Here is a 22,803-nt window from a genome sequence, read left to right on the forward strand (position 1 = left end):
ACAGCAGGACCAGGTCATCTGCAAAGAGCAGGAACTCGATTTCTGTAATTAATGCAGATCAGTAAATCAAGGGACAAAACAATTATTGTGCCTGGCTCCTCAATGGGGTTTGACGTGCTAATGCGTTGGTTTAACAGTCCGGGTGTGGCAAGCCTCTAATGTCTCCCGACTTCGGCAAAAAGAACCTGCATTTCATTGGACGGGAAAGCAAGAGCCGACCGCTACGCCGCCCCAGTGTTTCGAAATCTTGTGACTTTTGAAATTTACTGGGGGTGGACCACGTCTGTAAATTTCGATGGGTCCAGAGGCAAAAGTGCCTTGCCTTGCAATCTCCGGGAAACCATTAGTAGCATGGTGAATCGGAGATTCTCAACCCTTACTTCGTGCAACTGGAAAATAATTTGTGATCGGATCAACGAAATGCTTCGAAGAAGGAGGCGCTCTTTTCCTCTAGTCTAACAGTCTGTCCACAAACAAAACATTCCTGTTAGACAAGAGGAATGTAAAAAAAAAACAATTACTTTTTGTCAATGAAAACCGGTGTGTGTGTGTGTGTGTGTGTGTGTGTGTGTGTGTGTGTGTGTGTGTGTGTGTGTGTGTGAGTGTGTGAGTGTGTGTGTCTCTCTCTCTCTCTGTTGGATGTGTCCCTCTCTGCTGAATGAATAAAAGCATTTTATTAAAAACGCGTTTGCGATTGTCTGGTCAATTACTTTGTAATCTGTGGTCCTTTTAACTGTTTTTACATCTACTGTATTGCTTTGATATGCCACTTTTAAAGGTGATATATAAAATAAAGTTTAGTATTATTGATCATGATCAGATTTTCCCTGGTTCAGAAAAAAAAGATCTAAAGTATACTAGTTTGTCACTCTTCTCATTCCCTCTTTGCTAAATGGCTTTTCATACTAATCTGATCAATCTAACTGCCTATTTTCTGTGCTTTCTCTATCCTTTAAAATAAACTGTTATTCCACAATGCAGAGTATTACATGGCCAGTATCACAGGCCAGTTCACAGGTTTGCATGCATAATTTAAGTTTGAAAGCCACTGAGACATCAGGTATTACTGTTGTATTTATGAAAAAGAAACAAACCAAAAAGCATACTAACAACTGTGCCATCCTACTCCTTAGTTAATACATTTTATTATTTAGAAACAGTTAACATTGTTAGCAAAATATTTTGAATTATATTTTACCCTGTTTTTTCTTTGGTTTTGTATTTAACTTATTATATGATAGTCAGATTTAATGTATATGTGAACAATGAAAATATATTTTTACAAGATGCGGGGGAAAGTGAAACAACTTATTACAGTGCTAAATTTAATATTATTGATTACTAATAGTTAATGCTAACACCTACAGTAACTTTCGTAATTAGATGTATTTAAAACAGTGAACTAAGGGTAACATAACATTCAGAAATACAATCGAGAATAGTTTTGTGGTGTTTGTATGGATGAAACGTTTCTAAAATGTATGACATAACAAAATTAAAGACGATTAAAATCTGTAATCTTTCCACTTGTAATGTCATTAGAAAGTACAACAGTTTCTGCTTTGTCTAAGGGTGGTATCAAAAAGTAGTCTATGTGGTGAGAAAGCTGTGCTTAATGATAATTAAGGGACTTAAAAGTAAAAAGAGATGCTTCATATTGCTTGATTAATTTTAAAAACTAAGTTATAAATGCAGACGCGATTGTTGCCATTAAGCGCTCCAGGCAGCACAACGTTCGTTCTGTACTGCTGAGCTCCGCGCCTCCTCCCTCTCTCGGTGCCGCGCCGAGTCTAAATATCTTAACATATAAATGATAAAAGTTGAATGATAAAAGTGTTGCATTTTAAATAATTTTCGTTGTTAGAAATTATTAAACTTTCTGTTAAAAGCAAGGGAGTTCATTATTTTATTTGCTTTGGCAACACTCATTGTACCCATTGGTCATGCTAATGAAGCACCTTGAATTGAATTGAATTGAGAGGAGGGGGGGCGAGCAAGCGAACGAGCGAGAGAGAGAGAAACCAGGGGTGCAGAACCAGGGAACTATTTACATATTAAAACTATTTCCCAAATTTAATATGTGCTTTTGTATATTTATTGTCCATAATACTGTTATTCTATTTTTTTTAAAAAAATGTTCGTTAAAAAAAGTCACAGTGCCAGCTGGATTTGAACACACAACCTGTGGGTTATTAACCCAGCACATACACCACCAGACTAACAGGAAGGTCGCATGAGTGGGGTTGAAACAGCCCTACAGATACAGAATCAACAGACATTGTACAGTGTGTATTACTGTGTTGCAGTACACAAATATAATTATATTGTTATTAATTTATTTAGATACGCGATTCCATATTATATTAGCAGAAAAGCTTAAAACTACCACTTTTTATACACGCTATTTCACATGTTAGTTAAAGACTTCGATGCTTAAAATGTTTAGGGACAAATGGAATACTGGTGTGTATTTTTTCTTTAAAGTACCGATTCCTGGAATCTGACTGGCTGACACCCTTCTGAAGTGGTTCCATAATCTCTGGTATACGGAAAAGAAAGCGTTGATAAAAAAGCTTGGATTCTCATGTATCTGATACAAATATCTTTTAATACAGTCTTTGCTGTGCTCTTGAGGATCCTTGTGATATTTTGAGCTCTAGTTGAATGATAAGTGTCGCAGTTTAAATACTTTTCGTAGTTATTAATTATGAAACGCTCTGTTAAAAGCAAGGGAGTTTTTATGTCCATTACAGTAAAGGAAAATGCCTGACAAAGTAAGGCTTGGACAGTTTCCAAGTGCTTGTATTAATGTGATAAAAAAATGAGCAAAAAAAGTCATTCCTTTATCATATTGGCTAGCTAATGTCCTGTCCTCATTAGTTAGATCAATGAAATGCTGTGGTGTTAATCAAAGAAAAAAATAAATATCCAAGAAGTATTTTTGTTTAAAATGACGGTTAGAAAGAAAGTGGACCAGCGTAATACTTTGAGTTTACAGCTTGTCCAAAGTAATTCATTATTAATACTATTAGTAATATCTTCGGTAAAGGCTTTGCAGTTCATTCTTTGTTGAACACTCCGCATTCACTGTCAACTTTCTGCTTCTTCAATCCACTAATTTTGGCACAGGTTCCCTCACAGTATAATGGACCCACTCTAACTGGTAAATCAAATTGGTAAAGCAGGGGTTCCCAAACATTTTGGGTCCATGCCTCCCTTGACCTGTCAAATTTACAAGTGGCTTCCGTGTCAAAAATAAGTTCTATGGCAGTGCGAATATTTGCAAAAGTTATAAATTTGAAAAGGGAATGATGGGTCAAACCAAGTTGATCCAATTTTTATTATTTAAAAAACCAATATGCTTGATCAGAATAGCAAAGATACTTAACACCACATTTTATTGAAATTATTTGAATGTGCAAACAATTAGAAAAAAATGTAAAAAGTCTACATCTTTGTAAAATTTAAATAAAATGACTAAATAAAAAAGTAAAAATCTTTTATTTTATTTTTTTTAAATGGGGAGGAATACAATGTCTTTTTGTTTGTACCTCTTAATGGATAGGTGGGCTTGTTTAATAAATTATGTTAACATAATTCACCCAAAATACTGGGTAGTATTTTTGAAATGGCAACGTGCATCTCCTTCTCAACATTGACTCTTGGATTTGATAACCACAAGTGCTGAAAACTCAGCTTCACAAAGGCAGGATATTGCAAAGGGAAGAAGAATTCACAGAGCTCTGTTGCTTATTCCTTGGTACTCTAATAGTATACGGTATGCTACTTTGTATGATGAAAAAAGATCTTTGCTGGAGACTGGATTTTGGTTAGAAAAAGCAGCTTTCTGTTCATTCATTAAACTTGCCTGAAAAATACTCATGAGGCTTAGTTATCAAACTACTGTGAACAGTTTCCAAATGACATTTTAATTTATTGGGGAGAATGGTCTCAGCAGCCAACACTTTAAGGCAGACAACACTCTGAGGACATTCTTCAGTATCCACAATTGTGCATGTGAAACCAAAATTCAAGAAACTGTCATCATACTTTCTGGATTTGCGTTTCTCTTTAGAACTAGGCTCCATGTCCTTTACATTTTTTACTCATATTTAAAAACCTCTCAATTATGATTGTGTAACAAAAAAACTCACAAAATGACCACTCATAGCAACATCAAACACAGAAGCCATGGTTAACTGATACGTTGCTTACAGACTGCTGACTCGTGTGGCCAGTGTCATGTGACACAATTTAGCTAGGTAGCACTTGACTCGTACATTCTGTGTGCATGAACGGCGGGTTTTGCTCGTAATAAAATTTTTGACTGGCGATACCTGAGACTCCTCTGACTGATAATGGCGCCTGCCTTAGGTGGTGTGATGCACAGTTTGAAATCTCTGTGGTAAAATGTTTGTGTGCCATCTAATGGAACTAATAATGAAATGTAAGAAAAAACAGCACCAAACAAAGTCGAATATGGTGAATCTTGACTAATTTATTTTTTACCTCAAGGGCCGGTTAAAACCATTTCGCGGGCCATAGTTTGCCCACAGGTGCAATAGACGTTATAATTCAGGCAATACAAGACATAGGGCAAACAGTGCAGTACATTAAAGTGCAGGTGCTAATTTGAGCAGTTTATGATGCGGACTGTTTGGGAGAAGAAACTATTTTTGAATCTATTCGTCAGTGTTTTCATACTGCGATATATCCTACTAGAACCCAGTGTTGAAAACAGATCATGGCCAGGGTGAACTGGGTCCCTAAGTAACGCTCGAGCCCAGTTGTGGCAGTGGTCGACATATATCCGGTCGAAGAAGGGTACCTCAGTCCCAGTGATTTTCTGCAAAGACCTCAAAACCCTCTGTAGCGACAAGGCTTATTAAAGTACAGGGATTAAGTTTTCTGCTCCCCTGCCAGTCCCTCTCTCCTTCATCTCAGTGGTGCTTGATACAGAGAGGTCATTCCATTTGGTTCACAATTAAGGTGTTTTTCTAGGTGATAGAGTTTTCTGATAAGGAACAACTCCCAAAGCTGAGATTCTCCAGCAACCCTAATAAATGGTAATCTCTGTCACCTCAAAGTCTGGGAGATTCTGGGAGAGTCTCATCTAAAGTTGTTTACAGCTCTAAGGTCAAAGTGCATTGTTACTCCACATCAGCCAATCAGGAACTGGTAGGGCAGGTTAAACCCACGGGGGTCTCAGATGCCCATGTACTTTCAACCAATGAACAATCGTGGTTCCTCCAGGTAAAACAGGCATCACAGAGCCCCTCAGAGCAATGCCTGGACATTCTGAGACTCAGAGCTCCTTCTCAGACTCAACCCAGACCACCATGTAACGGCCAGTGTGTCTGAGTGCAGGACATTCCTTTGTTCTAAGAGTTGAGAACGGAGGTTGCCAGCGTGTAACCAAAGGATCCACCCGAAGTTAGCCTAAGCCTCATGAACCCACCGCGAATGCTCACCTGATCAACAGGTGAACTACAGTCAGAACTGTGGACAGCTGAATCAGTATTTAGAACAAACCCGTTTTCTTCCTGCTGGGACCTGCTGGGATCCACAGTCACTTTTCTCCTGTGCAGAAAGTCTGCTAGTAAGCCAGAACTAACTAGCCGGTCTTCAGAGAGCCCACTGCTAGAGCATCACAGCAGAAGTCTCTCCTACCACGTCGCACGCCGCAACAGCACTGCCTGGCACCGAGCCAGAGAAATCCGATTGGACAGCTGCCACTGCTTCTTTGTGTCTGCAGGAGATCTGAATCAACACAGATTGGATGAGTATTCAACATTCTACATTACACCTCGAGAATTCAATTGTTACCTCAACCTAAGTTGATATCAATTTAATTCCTATGAGTGATATACTTGCTTTTGAGTATCTAGTTTAGAAGTTGTAATCCAAGTTCATTTACGAAATGGTCTAAATGAATGATATACTGAACGTATGTCCCTCTTGGTATTTGTAACTCTTTGTGACTGAATATATACCTGTATAAGTACCAGTGTGTGTGCGTTGTTTGAATTATCCCGCAAGGTTGATTCTAATAGCCATCAAAAGAATCACTTTGTGACTTACGGCTACAATTAATAGCTGTCCCAGTTAAGCACAAAACCCCTACATTTACACGGTGTCTCGTGAGAGGAACCTACACCTCTGTATGGCATTTATGTCCTGTACTGTGGCTCCACCATACCACACTGTAATAACACCGGTCAGGACACTCTCAGTGGTATTACGGTAAAAATTGGTGAGTGTTGACTTGCTCATTCCCCACTTCCTTAGCTGTCTCAGGAAGGCGCTGGAGGGCTTTAGTGAGGATGGCAGCAGTGTTCTCTGACCAGCTCAGCCTCTCTGTGATCTGGAGGCTGAGGAACCTGAAGATGCTGACAGTTTCGACTGTAGCCCTGTGGATGATGATGGGTGTGTGATGTCCAACATGCCTCCTGAAGTCCACAATAATATCTTTTGTTTTGCCGATGTTAAGTGTGAAGTTGTTGTTGTAGGACCACTCCACCAGCTCTACTACCTTGCTCCTGTAGGTTGTTTCATCATTGTTGCTGATAAGACTGATTACTGTTAGCTGGTGTCATCAGCAAACTTGATGACATCTAGCCACACAGTCATGTGTAAATAGAGAATACAGCCGTGGGCTCAGGCAGAAGGCCAGGGGGGACCTGTGTTGAAGATCATAGAGGATGAGGTTTGTTTTCAATCCTCACCACTTGGGGTCTGCATGTCAAGAAGTCCAGCACCCAGTTGCAGATGGAGTCGCTGAGGCCCAGACCCCTGATTTTGACCACCAGCCTGCCTGGCACAATTGTGTTGAAGGCTGAGCTGAAGTTAATAAATAACATCCTGGGATAGGTGTTCCTCTTGTACAGGTGGCCCAAGAGTGGTGTGAAGGGCAAGTGAGACAGCATCATCCACTGACCTTTTATTCCTATAAGCAAACTGCAAGGGGTCCAGGGAGTTTGGGACAATGCTGTTGATGTGTCCCACCAGTTTCTCCATGCTCTTCATGACTACTGAGGTGAGTGCCACCGGGTGGTAGTCAATCAGACATAACACCTTGGTTGCCTTAGGCAGTGGCACGATAGTAGTCCACTTGAAGCACAGTGGTACAATAGACGAGGATAGTTACATGTTATATATTACAATGAAGACAGGGAACGGCTGTGCTCAGCATGCCTTTAAAACACAGGAGGGGATGCCATTGGGTCCAGCAGGATTGCGTGGCTTCACCTTTCCGAAAGCCCTCTGTTCCTCCTGTTCAGACAACAGCAGCACAAATTCCCAAGGCTCACTGGGCATTATGTGTGAAGAGTCCATACTGTGAGCGTCAAACCTTGCATAGAAGTTATTTAGTTGGTCAGGCAGTGAATCATCAGCTGTTCTTAGAACACCCATTTGTCCTTTGTAATTAGTGATAGTCCTCAGGCCATTCCAGAGGCACATTGTGTTAATGCCCCAACATTGTATTTCAAGCCTGTCTCTGTAGTCCCTTTTCACATGTCTGATGGCCCTCTCCAGGTCATACCTGGCTTTCCTGTACAGCCCAGGGTCTCAAGAGTTGAATAGCACAGAGCGCTCCTTCAGCTTGGTTTTGATGTAATTGTTGAATCATGGTTTTTAATCGGGGTATGACTTAATTCTTTTAGTTGGAACACAAATATCAACACAGTATTTGGTATACTGTATAACTGTCTCTGCAAATTCGTTGATGTCTGTGGCTGAGTCTTTCATCATGCTCCAGTCTGTGCATTCAAAGCAGTCTGAGAGCTGTTGCTCCACTCACTGGTCCAGCACTGCACAGTCCTCTCCGCACGGGGTGAGGCTTTTAGTTTCTGCTTGTATCCTGGTCGCAGCAAGACAGAGGCGTGGTCTGATTTCCCAAAGTGTGGTAAGAGCAGGGCATGATACACCCCTTCAATGGTTGTGTAACAGTGGTCGAGGGTGTTACAGCCTATGGTCGCCGTGGCGACATCCTGGTGAAATATTGGCAAAACTTTCCTGAGATTGCAGTCCCCCATAATGATAAACGCAGCATCAGGATTCAAACTTTCCTGGTTGTTTATCACGCTGTACAGTTCACCAAGCGCCACCTCAGTGTTTGCTTGTGGCTGGATGTACACAGCGGTTAAAATAACAGCTGAATTCTCTAGGTAGATAAAAGGGCTGGCATTTTAACATGAGGTACTCGAAAAATTACCTGAACAAAATTGAGACAGTACCTTAGTGTCCGTGCACCAGGAGCTGTTGATGAGAAATCACATGCCACCTCCTGCTTGTTTGCTGGTGTTTTCAGGAGAGCGGTCTGTGCGGTTTACTGTAAATCCAAAGGACTGCACAGCTGAGTCAGGGATGTTTGCGTTTAGCCAGGATCAGTAAAACAGAAAACACATTACCTCACCTCTCACTTGGAATTAATCCGACTATGCAGTTCATCTATCTTATTATCTAGCAATTGTACATTTGCTAGCAATATAGACAGCAATGCGGGTCTGAACGAACGTCTCCGCAATCGTGCCAGGTGTCCACTCCTTCTCCCCCTCCTCCTCCTGTGTTTGGGCCTGGGGCTGCCAGCTCTTTTTGTCTCGGGGGCAAAGTTTTGAAATAAAACCCTCCCGCAGGACAAGGTTGACCATATCTTCCCTCGGATGTAAAATCTTATAATGGCTGATCCAAATCTGAAAAAGCCGAAAAACACATATATAAACACAGAAACATAAAAACTAAGTATGAGCTGACCTCTAATTATCGCCATCTTTGCCGGCGCCGAAAACTTTAGTCTCTGTGTCTTCTGAAATATAGTTCAGACTTATAAATATCAATATATTTCAAGGTAGTGCTGTCGAGACCTTCAAGCATACAGCTCCTGTCCAAAGGCAATGACAGACTCCAGTGACTTCTTCTGGCTGGGGCAGTATTTGTTATCGGTTTGTAGCGACGAGGCTTATTAAAATACAGGAATGAAGTTTTCTGCTCCCTTGCCAGTCCCTCTCTCCTGCATCTCAGTGGTGCCTGATACAGAGAGGCCATTCAATTTGGTTCACAATTAAGGTGTTTTTCTAGCTGATAGAGTGTCCTGATAAGAAACAGCTCCCAAAATGCTCAGGTTCTCCAGCAACCTTAATAAATGTTCATCTCTGGTGCCTTAAATACTGAGATTCCAAGGGAAAGTGTTATCAAAGTTGGTTTACAACTCTAAGTGCATGGTTACTCATCATCAGCCAATCAGGAACTGGTAGGGCAGGTTAACCCCATGTGGGTCTCTGATGTCCATGAAACTTTCAACCAATGAAAGACCTGCAGTTCCTCCAGGCAAAACAGGCAACACAGAGCGCCTGTAGAACAGTTCACAAGGGCAGAACAGTTCCCAGGAGCAAGACATTCTTGCAGTGCACCTGCTGGACATTCAGCCTCAGGGCTCCTCCATAACATTCTCAAACTCAGCCCGGACCACCACATAACGGACAGTGTGTCCAAGTGCCAGAACTTTCCTTTGTTCTAAGACTCAAGGACGGAGGTTGCCAGCGCATAACCAAAGGATCCAGCCGAGGTTAGCATCAGCAGCAAGCCTCGTGAACAGGTTGGAACTGTGGACAGTTGAATCAGTATTCAGAACTAGAGCTACATCAGAAATGAACCGGTCTTCTTCCTGACCTGCTGGGACCTGCAGTCACTTTCTCCTGTGCACAAACTTTGCTAGTTTCAGCCAACACTTACGAGCTGGTTTTCAGAGAGCATCAGCAACGCATTGCCGCAGGAATCTCCACCATGTCGCAAGCCGCACCGAACACTGCCTGGCACCGAGCCAGAGAGCGCCGATTGGACAGAAACAAGTCTGCCACTGCTTCTTTGTGTCAGCGGGAGATCTGAATCCACAGAGATTGGATGAGTATTCAACTTTCTGCATTACAGCTCGGGAATTCAATTGTTATCCCAACCAGTTGATATCAATTTAATTCCTATGAGTGATGTACTTGTTTTGAGTATCTAGTGTAGAAGTTGTAATCCAAGTTAATTTATGAAACGGTCTAAATGAATGATATACTGAACTGAATGTCCGTCTTGGTATTTGTAACTCTTCGTGACTGAATATATACCTGTTGTATTCTGCTAACCCTCATGATAAGATCTGTTATGTTTATATGCACATTTTATGTATTAATACATGTATTTTCGTGTATTAGTACCCGTGTGCGTGCGTTGTTTGAGTTATCCCGCAAGGTTGGATTCTAATACCATCAGAAGAATCATTCTGTGACTTACTGCTACAATTAATAATTGTCCCAGTTATGCACAAACCCCTACATTTACTGGTGCCTCGTGAGAGGAAACCTACAGGTTGGACTCTCAGAAATAGAGAGAAAAGGAGGGGTAGAAAGATTAAAAGAAGAGTGGGATTAGGAGAAGAGAGAAAGGGGGACCACATGGCTGCAGATGTTCAAAGTTTCAGAGAGAATCGGCTGTATAAGGAGAACTGAAAGAAAGAGCACAACAGAATTTGAGAGGCAGATCCAATTGTTTTCCATGAAGAATTCTGAGGCATAAGAGCTGGTTGCTCATGAAGAGCTTATCTTCTTCTAATGAGATTAAAATGCAGAGTGCTAGAAAAAAAATAGGTGGAGAGTTGTAGACAAACAAGAGTATTTATAGATAGTAGAGCAGAAGTGCAAAATTAGAATTTGACCTCCTCTGGAATTTCTGTTAAACTATACTTTTACAAATGGGGGGGTTATGAGCGGTTAAGGTAATAAGTAATTATTCATAACCCCCAAATTCTAGGTGATTTTTAACTTTTGTAGTGTGCTCTCTGATGGCACCAGGTCTGTAGGGGTTTGGGCATTTACTGGGACAATTATTAATTGTAGCAGTAAATCACAAAATGATTCTTTTGATGGCCTTAGAATCCAACCATGCGATATAACTCAAACAACGCACACACACAGGTACTAATACACGAGGATACATTTATTAATACATAGAATATGCATGTAAACCTAACAGATCTTAACGTGAGGGTTATCAGAATACAAATGGTATATATTCATTCAGTTACGAAGAGTTACATATATCAAGAGGACATACGTTCAGTATATCATTCATTTAGACCGGTTCGTAATTGAACTTGGTTACAACTTCTACATTAGATACTCAAAACAAGTACATAACTCTTAGGAATTAAATTGATATCAACTGGTTGGGATAACAATTGAATTCTCGAGCTGTAATGCATTGAAGTTGAATACTCATCCAATCTCTGGGGATTCAGATCTCCTGCGGGCTCTCTGGCTCCGTGCCAGGCGGTGCGCTGCGCGGCTTGCGACGGTGCGCTGCTGATGCTCACTGACCAGCTAGTTAGTGTTGGCTTTAACTAGCAAAGTTTGTGCACAGGAGAAAAGATGACTGTGGGTCCCAGCAGGTCAGGAAGAAGACCGGTTCATTCCTGATGTAGCTCTAGTTCTGAATACTGATTCAACTGTCCACAGTTCCAACCTGTTCACGAGGCTTGCTGCTGATGCTAACCTCGGCTGGATACTTTGGTTATGCGCATCTCAGGATGGTCAGGAAGTGCGCTGCGAGAATGTCCTGCCCTTGGGAGCCTTCTGCTCCTGGGCCATCCTGCCCTGGAATTCTCCTTTGAATTCCCTTTAGAATAGTCTGAAATAGTCTCTCAGGCCCTCTGTGTTGCCTGTTTTTACCTGAAGGAACTTTAGCTCGTTGATTGGCTGAAAGTTCCATGGGCATCAGAGTCTCACGTGGGTTACTCGGCCCTACCAGTCCCTGATTGGTTGATCAAGATATGAGTCACTTACTCCTGACACTTAGGAATGCAGTCAAGATGTCCATCTGGCACTCCCTAGACAGATAGGCGCCAATGGATGACCATTGATCATGATAGACAAGCTTAGCTAAGTGCATCCCCATTTGGGAGCTGTCCCTTATCAAAAGAAAACATCTTTTAATCAGCCTGCATGAATAGCTTCTCTGTGGCTGCACCACAGAGATGAACAGAGAGTTGGGGCCTCATTTGGGAAAGCACAGCAACACTTAATTCTACCTTATTAACAAGCATTGCCGCTACACTGTATACCCTGTAAGCTAACATTTGGTATTAATAAGCCTTATTCCAAGGTTATTTTTTCAATAAAACAACTTATAATCACATTTTGAATATATATATATAGAACATTGTAGAATATTGCTGCATAGAAGAAGTTGCTGAGGTAGTATGGGATAGATATGTATGAGTCAGGCTTCGCTACTGTTTATTTTACTTTATTGATTTTGAAGAAAAACATCATGACAGTACAAACACGGAAGGAAAAGACAGAATCGAATTTAATATAAGTGCGGCAGACAAACACAATATAAACAGTAGATAATAAAATGTATAAATGAATGGCCTTGATTCTTAAAAACAATACTTTTGTGTTGAGAAGGATCAGCTGTTGTCTTTGTGTCTCACGCACTGTGATGATGTGGCTGTGGTATTCAGTCACACTGTTGACTTCTCACATCAGCATACACAACCTGTGTGTCAATCTCTCTGCTCTTCCACCCAGATGAGGTTTTGTTGTGAGTAAAATTCAAGGGGGCATAATTCAACATATCTGTGTCCTGAAAAAAAACAACATAATTATATTCAACATAAGTAAAACACATTTTATTGAAGTAGAGTAGAAAATAAAATCCATCATCTTCAGATTAATAATAATAATAATAAAAATAAACTTTATTTTTATAGCGCCTTTAAAGGTGGCTTCTCAAAGCACTTTACAGGATGACAATAACAATAAATAAGAAGAATACACAAGATAAGACATAATTACAATTACAACAATACAACAATAACAATAGAGGAGACCGTGGAAGGTGGTACTAAGAAAAGCAGAGGGGTGAAGAATGGAACCAGTTAAGTAAAGGCTTTTCTGAAGAAGAAGGTTTTGAGTCTGGATTTGAAGGAGTTTAGAGAAGGTGACTCTCTGATATCCTTGGGCAAAGAGTTCCAGAGCTTTTGGGCATAACAGGAGAAGGCCTTGTCACCCATACAATGTAGACGGACTTGGAGGACAGTAAGGAAGGCAGAATTTGAAGAGCGGAGGTTGCAAGGTGGGGAGTAGGGTGATAATAGTTCAGACAGGTATTGAGGTGCCAAGCCATGTAGAGCCTTATAGGTGAGCATGAGGATTTTAAAGTCTACGCGGAATTTGACCAGAAGCCAGTGCAAGGACTCCAGTATAGGAGTAATGTGAACACTTGCACTAGACCTGGTCAGGATTCTGGCTGCTGAATTTTGGACATACTGCAGTTTGTTCAGAGTAGATTTAGATACCCCAGCTAGTACAGCATTGCAGTCAATTCGAGAGAATACAAATATGTTGATCAGCTTTCAGCCACAGTTAATGATAGCATAGGGTGTAGTCTTGCGATATTTCTAAGGTGAAAAAAAGATGTTTTGACAGTATGCTGCACATGTGGGTCAAATGTTAAGCCAGAATCTAATATAACCCCAAGGTTTTTCAATTTTGATTGAAGCTCAAGTACAGAGCCATCTACAGATAGGGTTACAGGACTGGCTTTACGAAGTTGATGGGGGGTACCAATAAGCATGACTTCAGTCTTGTCGCAGTTAAGATGAAGGAAGTTTTGAGTCATCCAAATTTTTATGTCAAAGATGCAATTAGATAGAATAAAGACAGCCACATCAGTGTCAGATTAGTACACATCACTAATAAAAATTAAGTATGAACTGTGGAAGAAAGATGGATGGCTTGAGGTCTTCAGCACGGGCATACCATTTACCATTAATAAATATAAGGAGCCTACTGCAAATATGCTTCTCAAAGCAGCAGTGTGCAATAAATCAAATGCTGTGGGGATTAGGTCTCCTTACTTCAGTGACGTGTTAGTTTTCGGAAAACAATCACACACTAAGTTTCCAGTGTAGTCAGCAAGTGTCACTTCTGTGTTTAAGCCTTTGGACACTTTAAATTGAAATGTAAATAAGTAGTTGATACCTCAAATACTGCTTATTGTGGAGGAAAGCATACAACTACTTAAAAGGATTTGGTAGAACCTCCATTCAGCCAGTTACCACCACAACCCTCACCAAAAGTAAGGGGTTAGATTGGTGGAGATAGCACTCTTCCTCAATTGTCTTAGCCAGTATTGGCACTTGCAAGAAATAAGAGCAGTACTTGAACTCTATGAATGACATGCTAACCGTTTGTGAGTGTTACCGAGAGAGCAGGAGGGGTGCCCAAGTGAGTCCTTTTAAAACAAAATGATGGCTCAGCCGCAATTGCACTTAGGTGCAAAGATGATGGAATATTAAGACAATGTTCCCAACAAACAATTATATATAGCAAAACAAAACAAAAAACACAACAAATTGGAACTACTACACCCACAAAAAAAAACCTTTCTCTAAGAAAGAGATCAAGAGTTCTACTTAACCTAAGTCTTATCAGCTCCACACTAGAGCAATAGTGTGACTCAGTCCCCCTAGAACTATCTCCCCCACTCCTAAATAGGTACCATATAGCCCTGCCCCCTTGGACTGTACCACTGTTACAAAACTATGGAGCTGCATTTCAGCCCAGATAAACTAATTTCTCTAACATGGGAATTCTTTTTTATTTTTAAAGAATAGAGTAAACAGAATGTACAAAAGAAAAATACCAACTCTGAATACTTTTAACTTATCTTTAACCTCCTGAAAAAATGGTACTTCCTTTAATGGAAGATGTGTGCATGCACCATTCTGCTTTGACAATACAAAGCCAAGCTGACAATGGGTATTGGTTTGGAACAATGAGGCCACCATACCTGGAAGTCGAACAGCAACACGGCAGAGACAGACAAACAGACAAAGCGCTCTCTCACACAGATAAGTACAAATAAAGAGAAAAATGACAATAGACTACAGAGTTTGTGTTTATGTATCTTCATGAAACAGGAACTGGTTTGAAATAAGAGGTGTAAATGTATAGTGTGTATGAAATAAGAGACTGCTAGCCAAGCCCCGAATGTGCACCCTCATGAGCTAGCTAGCTGACAGGAAAGTGTATGAGAGATCGTGTGTAACTTAAGATGGATAATGAATGTCTTGTTATGTACTGTCTGCGGACGGTGACAGAGATCCCTCTGTCACAGTGAGCCATGGCATTAGCATGATCTGGATTCCCCATTCAGTAGTTCAAAAATGTTTAAGCACTAATGAGTTGACAAAAGGGGCTTATTCATCTAGAATCTGAAAGTATGTTTAGTGCTGAGCCATTAATTAATGCCATTAATGCACCTGCAGCCTCCTGTAGAACAGTGTGGAGCTTACAGCATGCTATATGAAGGTCTGTGATATATATGAGCTAGTCCATAGTTCTCATTGTCTGTGTGTGATACAGAAGATGTAGCTATAAAGCGCATTGCTAAACAATTGTACATTGGGTGGATATGTTGAAAATAACACACACACACATACTGTATATATCTACTGTATACAGTAGTAGAAAAATATAGTGTTTTGGGCTCTAGAACCATGAGGTTTAACGCCACAGAGTTATGGGTTTAAATCTCACTTTTGTACCTTGAGGAATGTAGTCCACTCATATTGCTCCAGTAAAATGTCCTGTTGTGTAATTCAGTAGAAATGCAAGCTCCTTGTAGGTAGCATTGATCATATAAAATAACAGTATAAAATAATTTTACTTTTTTTCATAGTAATGAGTGCCATTTAATTGACACCCTGAATACAAGTGTTAATTTACCTGATTCCTTGTGGGGTCAGTATTAACACAACCATGACAGATTTGCAGATTCACTGTATTCAAAATAAAACAATTCATTATTTTTAAGCATACAATTCACTCATAATCAAAATATTACAGAAGAGACAACATTTAGAAGAGTTGTTGCAGTTGTTTTACAATCATCAGCTTATACGGTATGTGAACCAGCTTTGTTAAGTAGCCATAGTAAATACAAAATAACCTGTACTGTACATTATTATAGGTGAAAAATCTCACACAGTCATTATATTCAAAATGATTTAATTATTTAATCATTTAACTTAATAAGAGTAAAACTGTATAGTTTATGGAGACAGGCTTAGTTGAATTGTTGTCTTACCCCTTCTCTAGTATTCCTATTATGGATCAGCAATTTCATCAAGAATATGAATAGTTTACATTAAACATCTGTTTGCAGTGTGATTAGCAGACAGCTTACCTGCACAGTGTTTGTTTCTGGTACAGATGAGAACAATTATCACAATCACACATACAGCGTTTGTTGCTCCCAAGGCCAGGACAGTGCGATCAAATCTGCTTACAACTGCAGAAAACATGCAATTTTTCAAGCCATAAAGATACTTTATTTTCAATGTGTTAAATCTGAGAGTTGTAGATGTGTAGTATAGCTATAAACAGTGCACAATATAATAAGATAAGTTCACTTTATTTGCCATATACAATTTCTTGTATTAGGCATTTGTCTTTTCGTATACCTCAACTTGCTCTCCATGAGACACACTGATAGGGAGAGAAACTTGGGGTCAGAGTGCAGGGTCAGCAATTTATACAGCACCTTCAGAGCAGTTGGGGTTACGGGCCTTACTCAGGGGCCCAACGGAGTAGGATTCCTCTGCCACCCGCTGGATATGAACTAGCAACCTTCAGGTCACAGGCACAGATCCTTAGCCGCAGATGCACCGCACTGCCCGCAATAAAATTCTGTAATCTGTTATTACTGCATGCATGTTTTATTTCACATCAAAATAATAAAAAACAAATACCTGCAATGTCCAACAATGATCCATTTCCATATAGGATCTGCCCACATGTGACCACAGCACAGTAGTAAGTTCCAACATCAGAGGGGCTGATGTTCTTCTTGGGGAGGTTATAGACACAGCTCTGTGTTGGAAGTCCAGCCTCAGAGCTCCTCTCACATTGATCACTCCTGTTTCCATCAACGTAAATTATTCCTGGAAGGGATTTTCCTGAACCATGTCTGAACCAATAAACATTATGTTTCTCTGCATAGATCTCAGTATGGATTATACACTTCAGTGTCACATCATCTCCTGTCTGGACTGAGCCAACCACAGGCTGCTGTACAACACTGATGCTGATTGCTTCTGTTCCTGGAAAAAGAAAATAAGTTCTGTATAATAAAATATTATTGGCACACCAAATACTCCCAAATTTACATGTAATGTGTACATTTTTAAATACAGAAAACTGAAGATACAGCATATATACATCTAAATAAAGAACAAAGTACACACATGAAAAAAAAAGCAAAACCATCTACTATTTAATCTTATTATACATACAGTATACAGTAGTGTATATGCACAATTCATACCTGAGAATATTCAGTGTTATTCATAAATAATGATGCATTAAAGTCTACTTCATGAGGTATTTCATAAGAAATGAAGATATGTCCAAAATGTCTTGCCACTCTTATTATATTGCTAAAGTTACTCCAGTTAATTGGCAGACATCAGTTTGAAATCATATTCTATTGATGACTTTAACTGTTTGGTTTTATTAATATTTTTGTATCAGTGGAAAACACTAGTCATGGTTCAGTTTTGATATTGTATTGACATTGGATTGCACTAATTCAAGTACTTTCCTGTCTTGTTGGACCTTCTTTCAATTGTGACCTCTGGATCAGCTAGCAAGACCTCTTGGATGATGTTTTTAATGGTTCTCTTTTCTTACTGTGCTAATAAAATATAATTGGCAAAAGAATGTTACAGACTTTGTTTTCACTGATCAGACCTCTGCTTCTTCAGGTAGAGCTCCTTTCTTGGTTTCTGTGGTCATGCCAAAATGCCAAAAGTGCAACTTTTACCACAGTGAAAAAAAAAAACGTCTGATCATACCAACAGCAATCAGTACTCTATATATCTAAATATGGTATATTACATTAGAACTTCATGAAGCTCTCTCAGGTTATTTGGAGATTTGTTATGGACAGCAGTTTGCAAGTCTTTCAAATAATCAATAGGAATTGAAGTCAGGACTTAACTAAGCTACTCAGGGACATTTCTCATAAGCCACTCCAGTGTAATTTTGCCCTTGTGTTTTCGTTCATGTCCTGCAAAAAGTGGAGTTTTAGGTTTAAAGCATGTTTTCCTCTAACATTTGAGTTTCCTTTGCTCCATCTATCCTCCTATCAACCTTGACAAGCTTCCCAGTCCCTGGTGAAGCAGAATTATATAATGAACTACTGTATAATGCTACCACAATCAAACTTGGCATTAGGGATAGTGCTGAATGAGTGAAATTCCATGCTGGAATTGCATCAGCTATTCCTCTTTACATTTAGACCAGAAAGTTCAAATTTTGTTTTGTCCGACCAAAAAACCTTAACATATGTCTGCAGTATTAACTCAATAGTATTTAGTGTGTTTATTTCAGTTCCATGCAAGCTCCCTTTCTAGAGAGACTGGGATATTGTTGACCTATGGACATTTTCTCCCTTTCTTCGTCACTGAATTGTATTATTCTAAATACTGTAACTCTTTCTAAGTCTCTGTTGGCCTCAATTTGGCAACCAGTTTCCTCCTTGTCCAGCTCCTCAGTTTGGAAGGAAAGCCTGATCTAGGCAGCGTTTGAGTGCTTTCCACTTCTTAATGATTGATTTCACTATGATAAAAGAGATATTAAAGGTCTTTGAAAAACTTGATGGTTGAATCTTTGCTTGAAATTCATTGCCTGACTTAGGGACCCGACAGATATAGATGAATGAATTTATTTTGAAATCATGAGTATCACTATTTTTGAACACAGACAGAGGTCACTCAATTAATTGTGTTGCAACAATTAATTTCATTTCAACAAGAAACATTGTCATAATAACACAAATAATTATTTAGAAATCTGTGATGCATTTGTACTGCAATGAAATATTGTAGTAACTACATACATTCTCACAACCTTAAAAAGGTTTTGAGGAATGAGACCTTTGATAGCTGATCATCTGTGTATAGAGTTACAGCACAATGTGAATTATTTAGATTAATTAGATCAGTGGTTCTCAAACTGTGTTCTGCAGAATGTGAGTTCTCACATAGGCTACAATAAAAATCAAAATTTGCTATCAATAAAAATATTAATATAAAATATGTAAGTTATGAAGGCTTTACATGGCTCCAAGAGTCAGAAAAAATAGGCATATCTTCCAAAACATCATCTTCAAATTCACTCTCTGAATAAATTTCTGTACTTTTGCTGCTAGAGCCAGAAATTACCTCAAAGCTGTCATATTAAATTTTCATCTGCTCTTGTATCTCATTTGAAGATAAAAAATGTTACAATTTCGCCATCCGGCAAATCTAAAAAACTCTTGCAATGAGAGATAGAAAATAACCTGTTACTAGGAAGAAAAACTGCTAAGAAATGACTGCAACCACAAGAGAAAAAATAAAAAGAAAAAATGTGAAAAAAAGGAAAGTTCTCTTGCAGCTCTTTTGCTTACCATGGACGTCAGCAGAAAATGTTTCCTGGGGGAGGAGGGTGCAAAAGTTATACAAATTAAAAAGTACTAACATTATAAGAAACAATATTATTCTGCTATTAATATGTGGCCCTGTTAAACAGCCTCCATAATGTAAACAAAACTCTTTCCTGTCCACAGATAATAAACATACGCATTAAACGTGTTTGAACTATCACTATATCACACTGCATTTATTTACTTACATAAGACAAAAGTCCATAAATCGCGTTTAGTTAATAGATTTTCCCCCTCATGCTAGAATCTAGTGTAATTTCTGCTTAAATTGTTGATTCATTGCTTGCTCAGAAAATACATTTTTTTTAAAGAAAGGTTTTTGTGAAAAGCTTCATGAAGACAGCCAAGTGCTTGATGAACTCACTGAATAAATCATCCAACATTTAAAAGATTTGAGTCTGTGAGTCTGTCATGCAGTACTTCCCAAACAAGCATCATGAAAAACTGCAGAATTACTCCTGGGCTAAAAATCCATTCATAGTTTCAGGGAAACCTCGAGACTTCATATCACAAGAATATGAGAAGTTCATTGACCTGATTTCAGACTCTTCCTTACACATAGCTTTTAATGAACTGCAGTTGGCAGAGTTTTGGTGCAGCACCAGAAACAAATGTCCAGTATTATCAGGAAAGCTCGTTCTGTTTCTCTCCTGTTTGTGACCACCTATCTGTGTGAAACCAGATTTTCATCGTATGTTTCCACAAAAACAAACTATTGCAACAGATTGGAAGCAGAGCCAAACATGAGACTGCAACTCACATCTATCACTCCAAATATTAAAAAAAAAATTGTAGAAGTAAGAAGCAAACTCAGTCATCAAATTGAGATTGTGCTGTTTCTGCTGGTTTGATGTTTTGTTAAAAAATATTTATTGTTGTCTCTGTGTTTGACTTTGCTGCCATCTCTTTTCCTTTTTGCACCCTGGTTAGACCATGGAAAGTGTAATCTGGTTCTATAAATCTATGAGGTTTTTTTTTCCCTTTGGTAACAACGTAAAAAAATAAAAGTTATTAATCCAGAAGGAAACCCTAACTTGGTCGGCCGTTAGAACATCGACTATTTTATTCTCAAAGAGTATTTCAGTGATTAAGCTTTAATTAACTCTAGGGGTGCTAATCGTAGACAAGTTATCATGTGATTAATAAATAACCGAAATAAACTCAATGGGTTCATGCGATGCTTACAATTAAAACAAAAGCAATCATTAGTTTTTTTTCCTTAATAATTAGCTAAATTGCCTCTGAATAGCAGTCCTAGAATGCTTTTTGCAGAACACTACCATAGCTAATCCTGAAAAGTAAAAAAAAAGGTTGCCTGAGATCCGCAACATCAGCTTCGACAGAAAAGGGTTCCGTCATCGAAAACGTTTGAGAACCACTGACATAGATTAATTTGGTCATACATTCCATGTTTAGAGAAGAACTAAACACTAGTTTACTGAAATTGATTTATTTGAGAAAGAGACTGATGTAATAATGATGTATTGATTGAGAAATGCATTGCTAACAACATAACTAAAGTAGTTGAAATTAAATATATTCTCCAAGGAAATTCAATTAGATCATTAAAATGATTTTGTAATTCACACACCATCAAGTAGTAGTAAATAGTATGATATGATTTACCTTTAACCATTAGAATGGTTCCATTTCCAAAGTAGTATGAATTGTACAGCTCTAGACCACAAAAATATGTTGCACTATCTGATAATTCCGTCTGCAAAAATGTAACATTAAAGCTTCGGTCATCCTTTTTTACTGTCACACGTGAAGTGTTTTTAAACTCTTCATAAAAATGAACATTTCCATAGAATGTGGTAATTATAGTCCTAGGTGCCTGTCCAATCATGTACTTCACCCAAATCCAGGTTTTGAGTGTCTGAGCGTTAGTGTAGCACTCCAGAGTAACAGAGTCCCCGTGCCTCGTCGACACTGAGAGACAAGGCTGGAACACAAAATCTTCAGCCACCACACCTGAAACACACAAATACATTAAAAGTTGCATTCACAAAGCAACTATTTTCTTGTACATATTTTTATTTTAAAAATTGTCAAAATGTGTTTTATTTTATCAACATTCTATCCATTCATACATTTTATAACCACTTCTTCCAATATTCTTCAGGGTTGCGGAGGAGCCTGTCCTGGCAAGAAACAGGTGCAAGGTGGGGTACACCTTGGATGAGACACTAGTCCATCACAGGACATACACAGATATATGCACACACTCACACTAGAGATGATTTTTCCCAGAAGCCAATTACCCTACCTGTATGCCTTTGGACTGTGGGTGGAAACTGGAGCACCTGGAAGAAACCCATGCAAACACAGGGAGAACATACAAATACCACCTAGATAGCCCTCCAGGTCCAAAACAGAATCTAGCACCCCAGTTCTGCAATGCTATCCACTGTGCCACCATGCCTTAAAATTCTAAATGTTTCTTAAATCCAATAACTAAGAAGTCTTGAAAGTAAAAACAAGTTATTCAATAATTGCATGTTAAAATGTTGTACAATTACTGGACTAACAAGTTTCTACTAAACTTTCTAAACACGTTTCCTGGCTTGGAAAGCATCAAACCCAACTGCAAAAAGAAGCCTGTATCAATGTTCTAACATGATGTCTGCATTTTTCTGCTTTTGTTTCCTTTATGTTTTAAGCAAAAGAAGCTCAAACACCTTTTCACAAAACCATTTTGGTGTTCTGGAGTTCTGCTGTATTGAAAAAAAAACAATGCAATAGGATTTTAAAATGATAATATATAGTAACATACAACAATAATTTAAGTAAAGGATACACAAAATAATAATTACAATTATTTTGTTACACTATACTACCTTGGAAATATCAATATTACATTTACTTGGTTCCCATAAAAGCTCAATAATCTAATAAAAATGTTAAAAAAACACTCAAGGCTTTAACTTACTGAATTTATAGAGAAGACAAAGAGTGACCCAGAGTCTGAACATCTCAGAAGCTCCCCTGACCTCACGACAGCTGTTCTGAGCTCCTGTATACAGAAACAGAGGGCATGAAGGAATTCACTTTAACATCAGAATATCTGGTACCAGCAGTACTGGAGGGAACATCCGGCCTCTTCTGATTGGTGATCACACTCCTGTGTGTGAGTGAAAGACCAAACACCCACTGTGTTTCTTCATAATCTAGAGCAGTACATAAGAAATCATTGCTCAATCACTAGTTGGAGGTATTTTCAATACATATGGGCATATCAGTTGTATAGAGAAACTATGG

At 39.0% G+C, this 22,803-nt stretch overlaps 1 protein-coding gene across 1 annotated transcript; it reads right to left on the minus strand.

Annotated features, from left to right (window-relative positions):
• Positions 1–12,272: 12,272 nt before the first annotated feature.
• LOC148676426 (uncharacterized) lies at positions 12,273–22,594 on the minus strand (the record flags this gene model as incomplete). The annotated part of the gene is made up of 7 exons (XM_088644418.1): positions 12,273–12,630; positions 15,780–15,832; positions 16,240–16,344; positions 16,805–17,155; positions 21,169–21,516; positions 21,812–21,848; positions 22,475–22,594. Coding segments are annotated over 7 exons (1,140 nt in total), but the record flags the coding sequence as incomplete, so codon positions are not given.
• Between the last annotated feature and the right edge of the window lie 209 nt (positions 22,595–22,803).

The sequence above is a fragment of the Lepisosteus platostomus genome, chromosome 2 (genome assembly GCF_059453375.1).
Source record: "Lepisosteus platostomus isolate fLepPlt1 chromosome 2, fLepPlt1.hap1, whole genome shotgun sequence".
NCBI classification, from domain to species: Eukaryota; Metazoa; Chordata; class Actinopteri; order Semionotiformes; family Lepisosteidae; genus Lepisosteus; species Lepisosteus platostomus.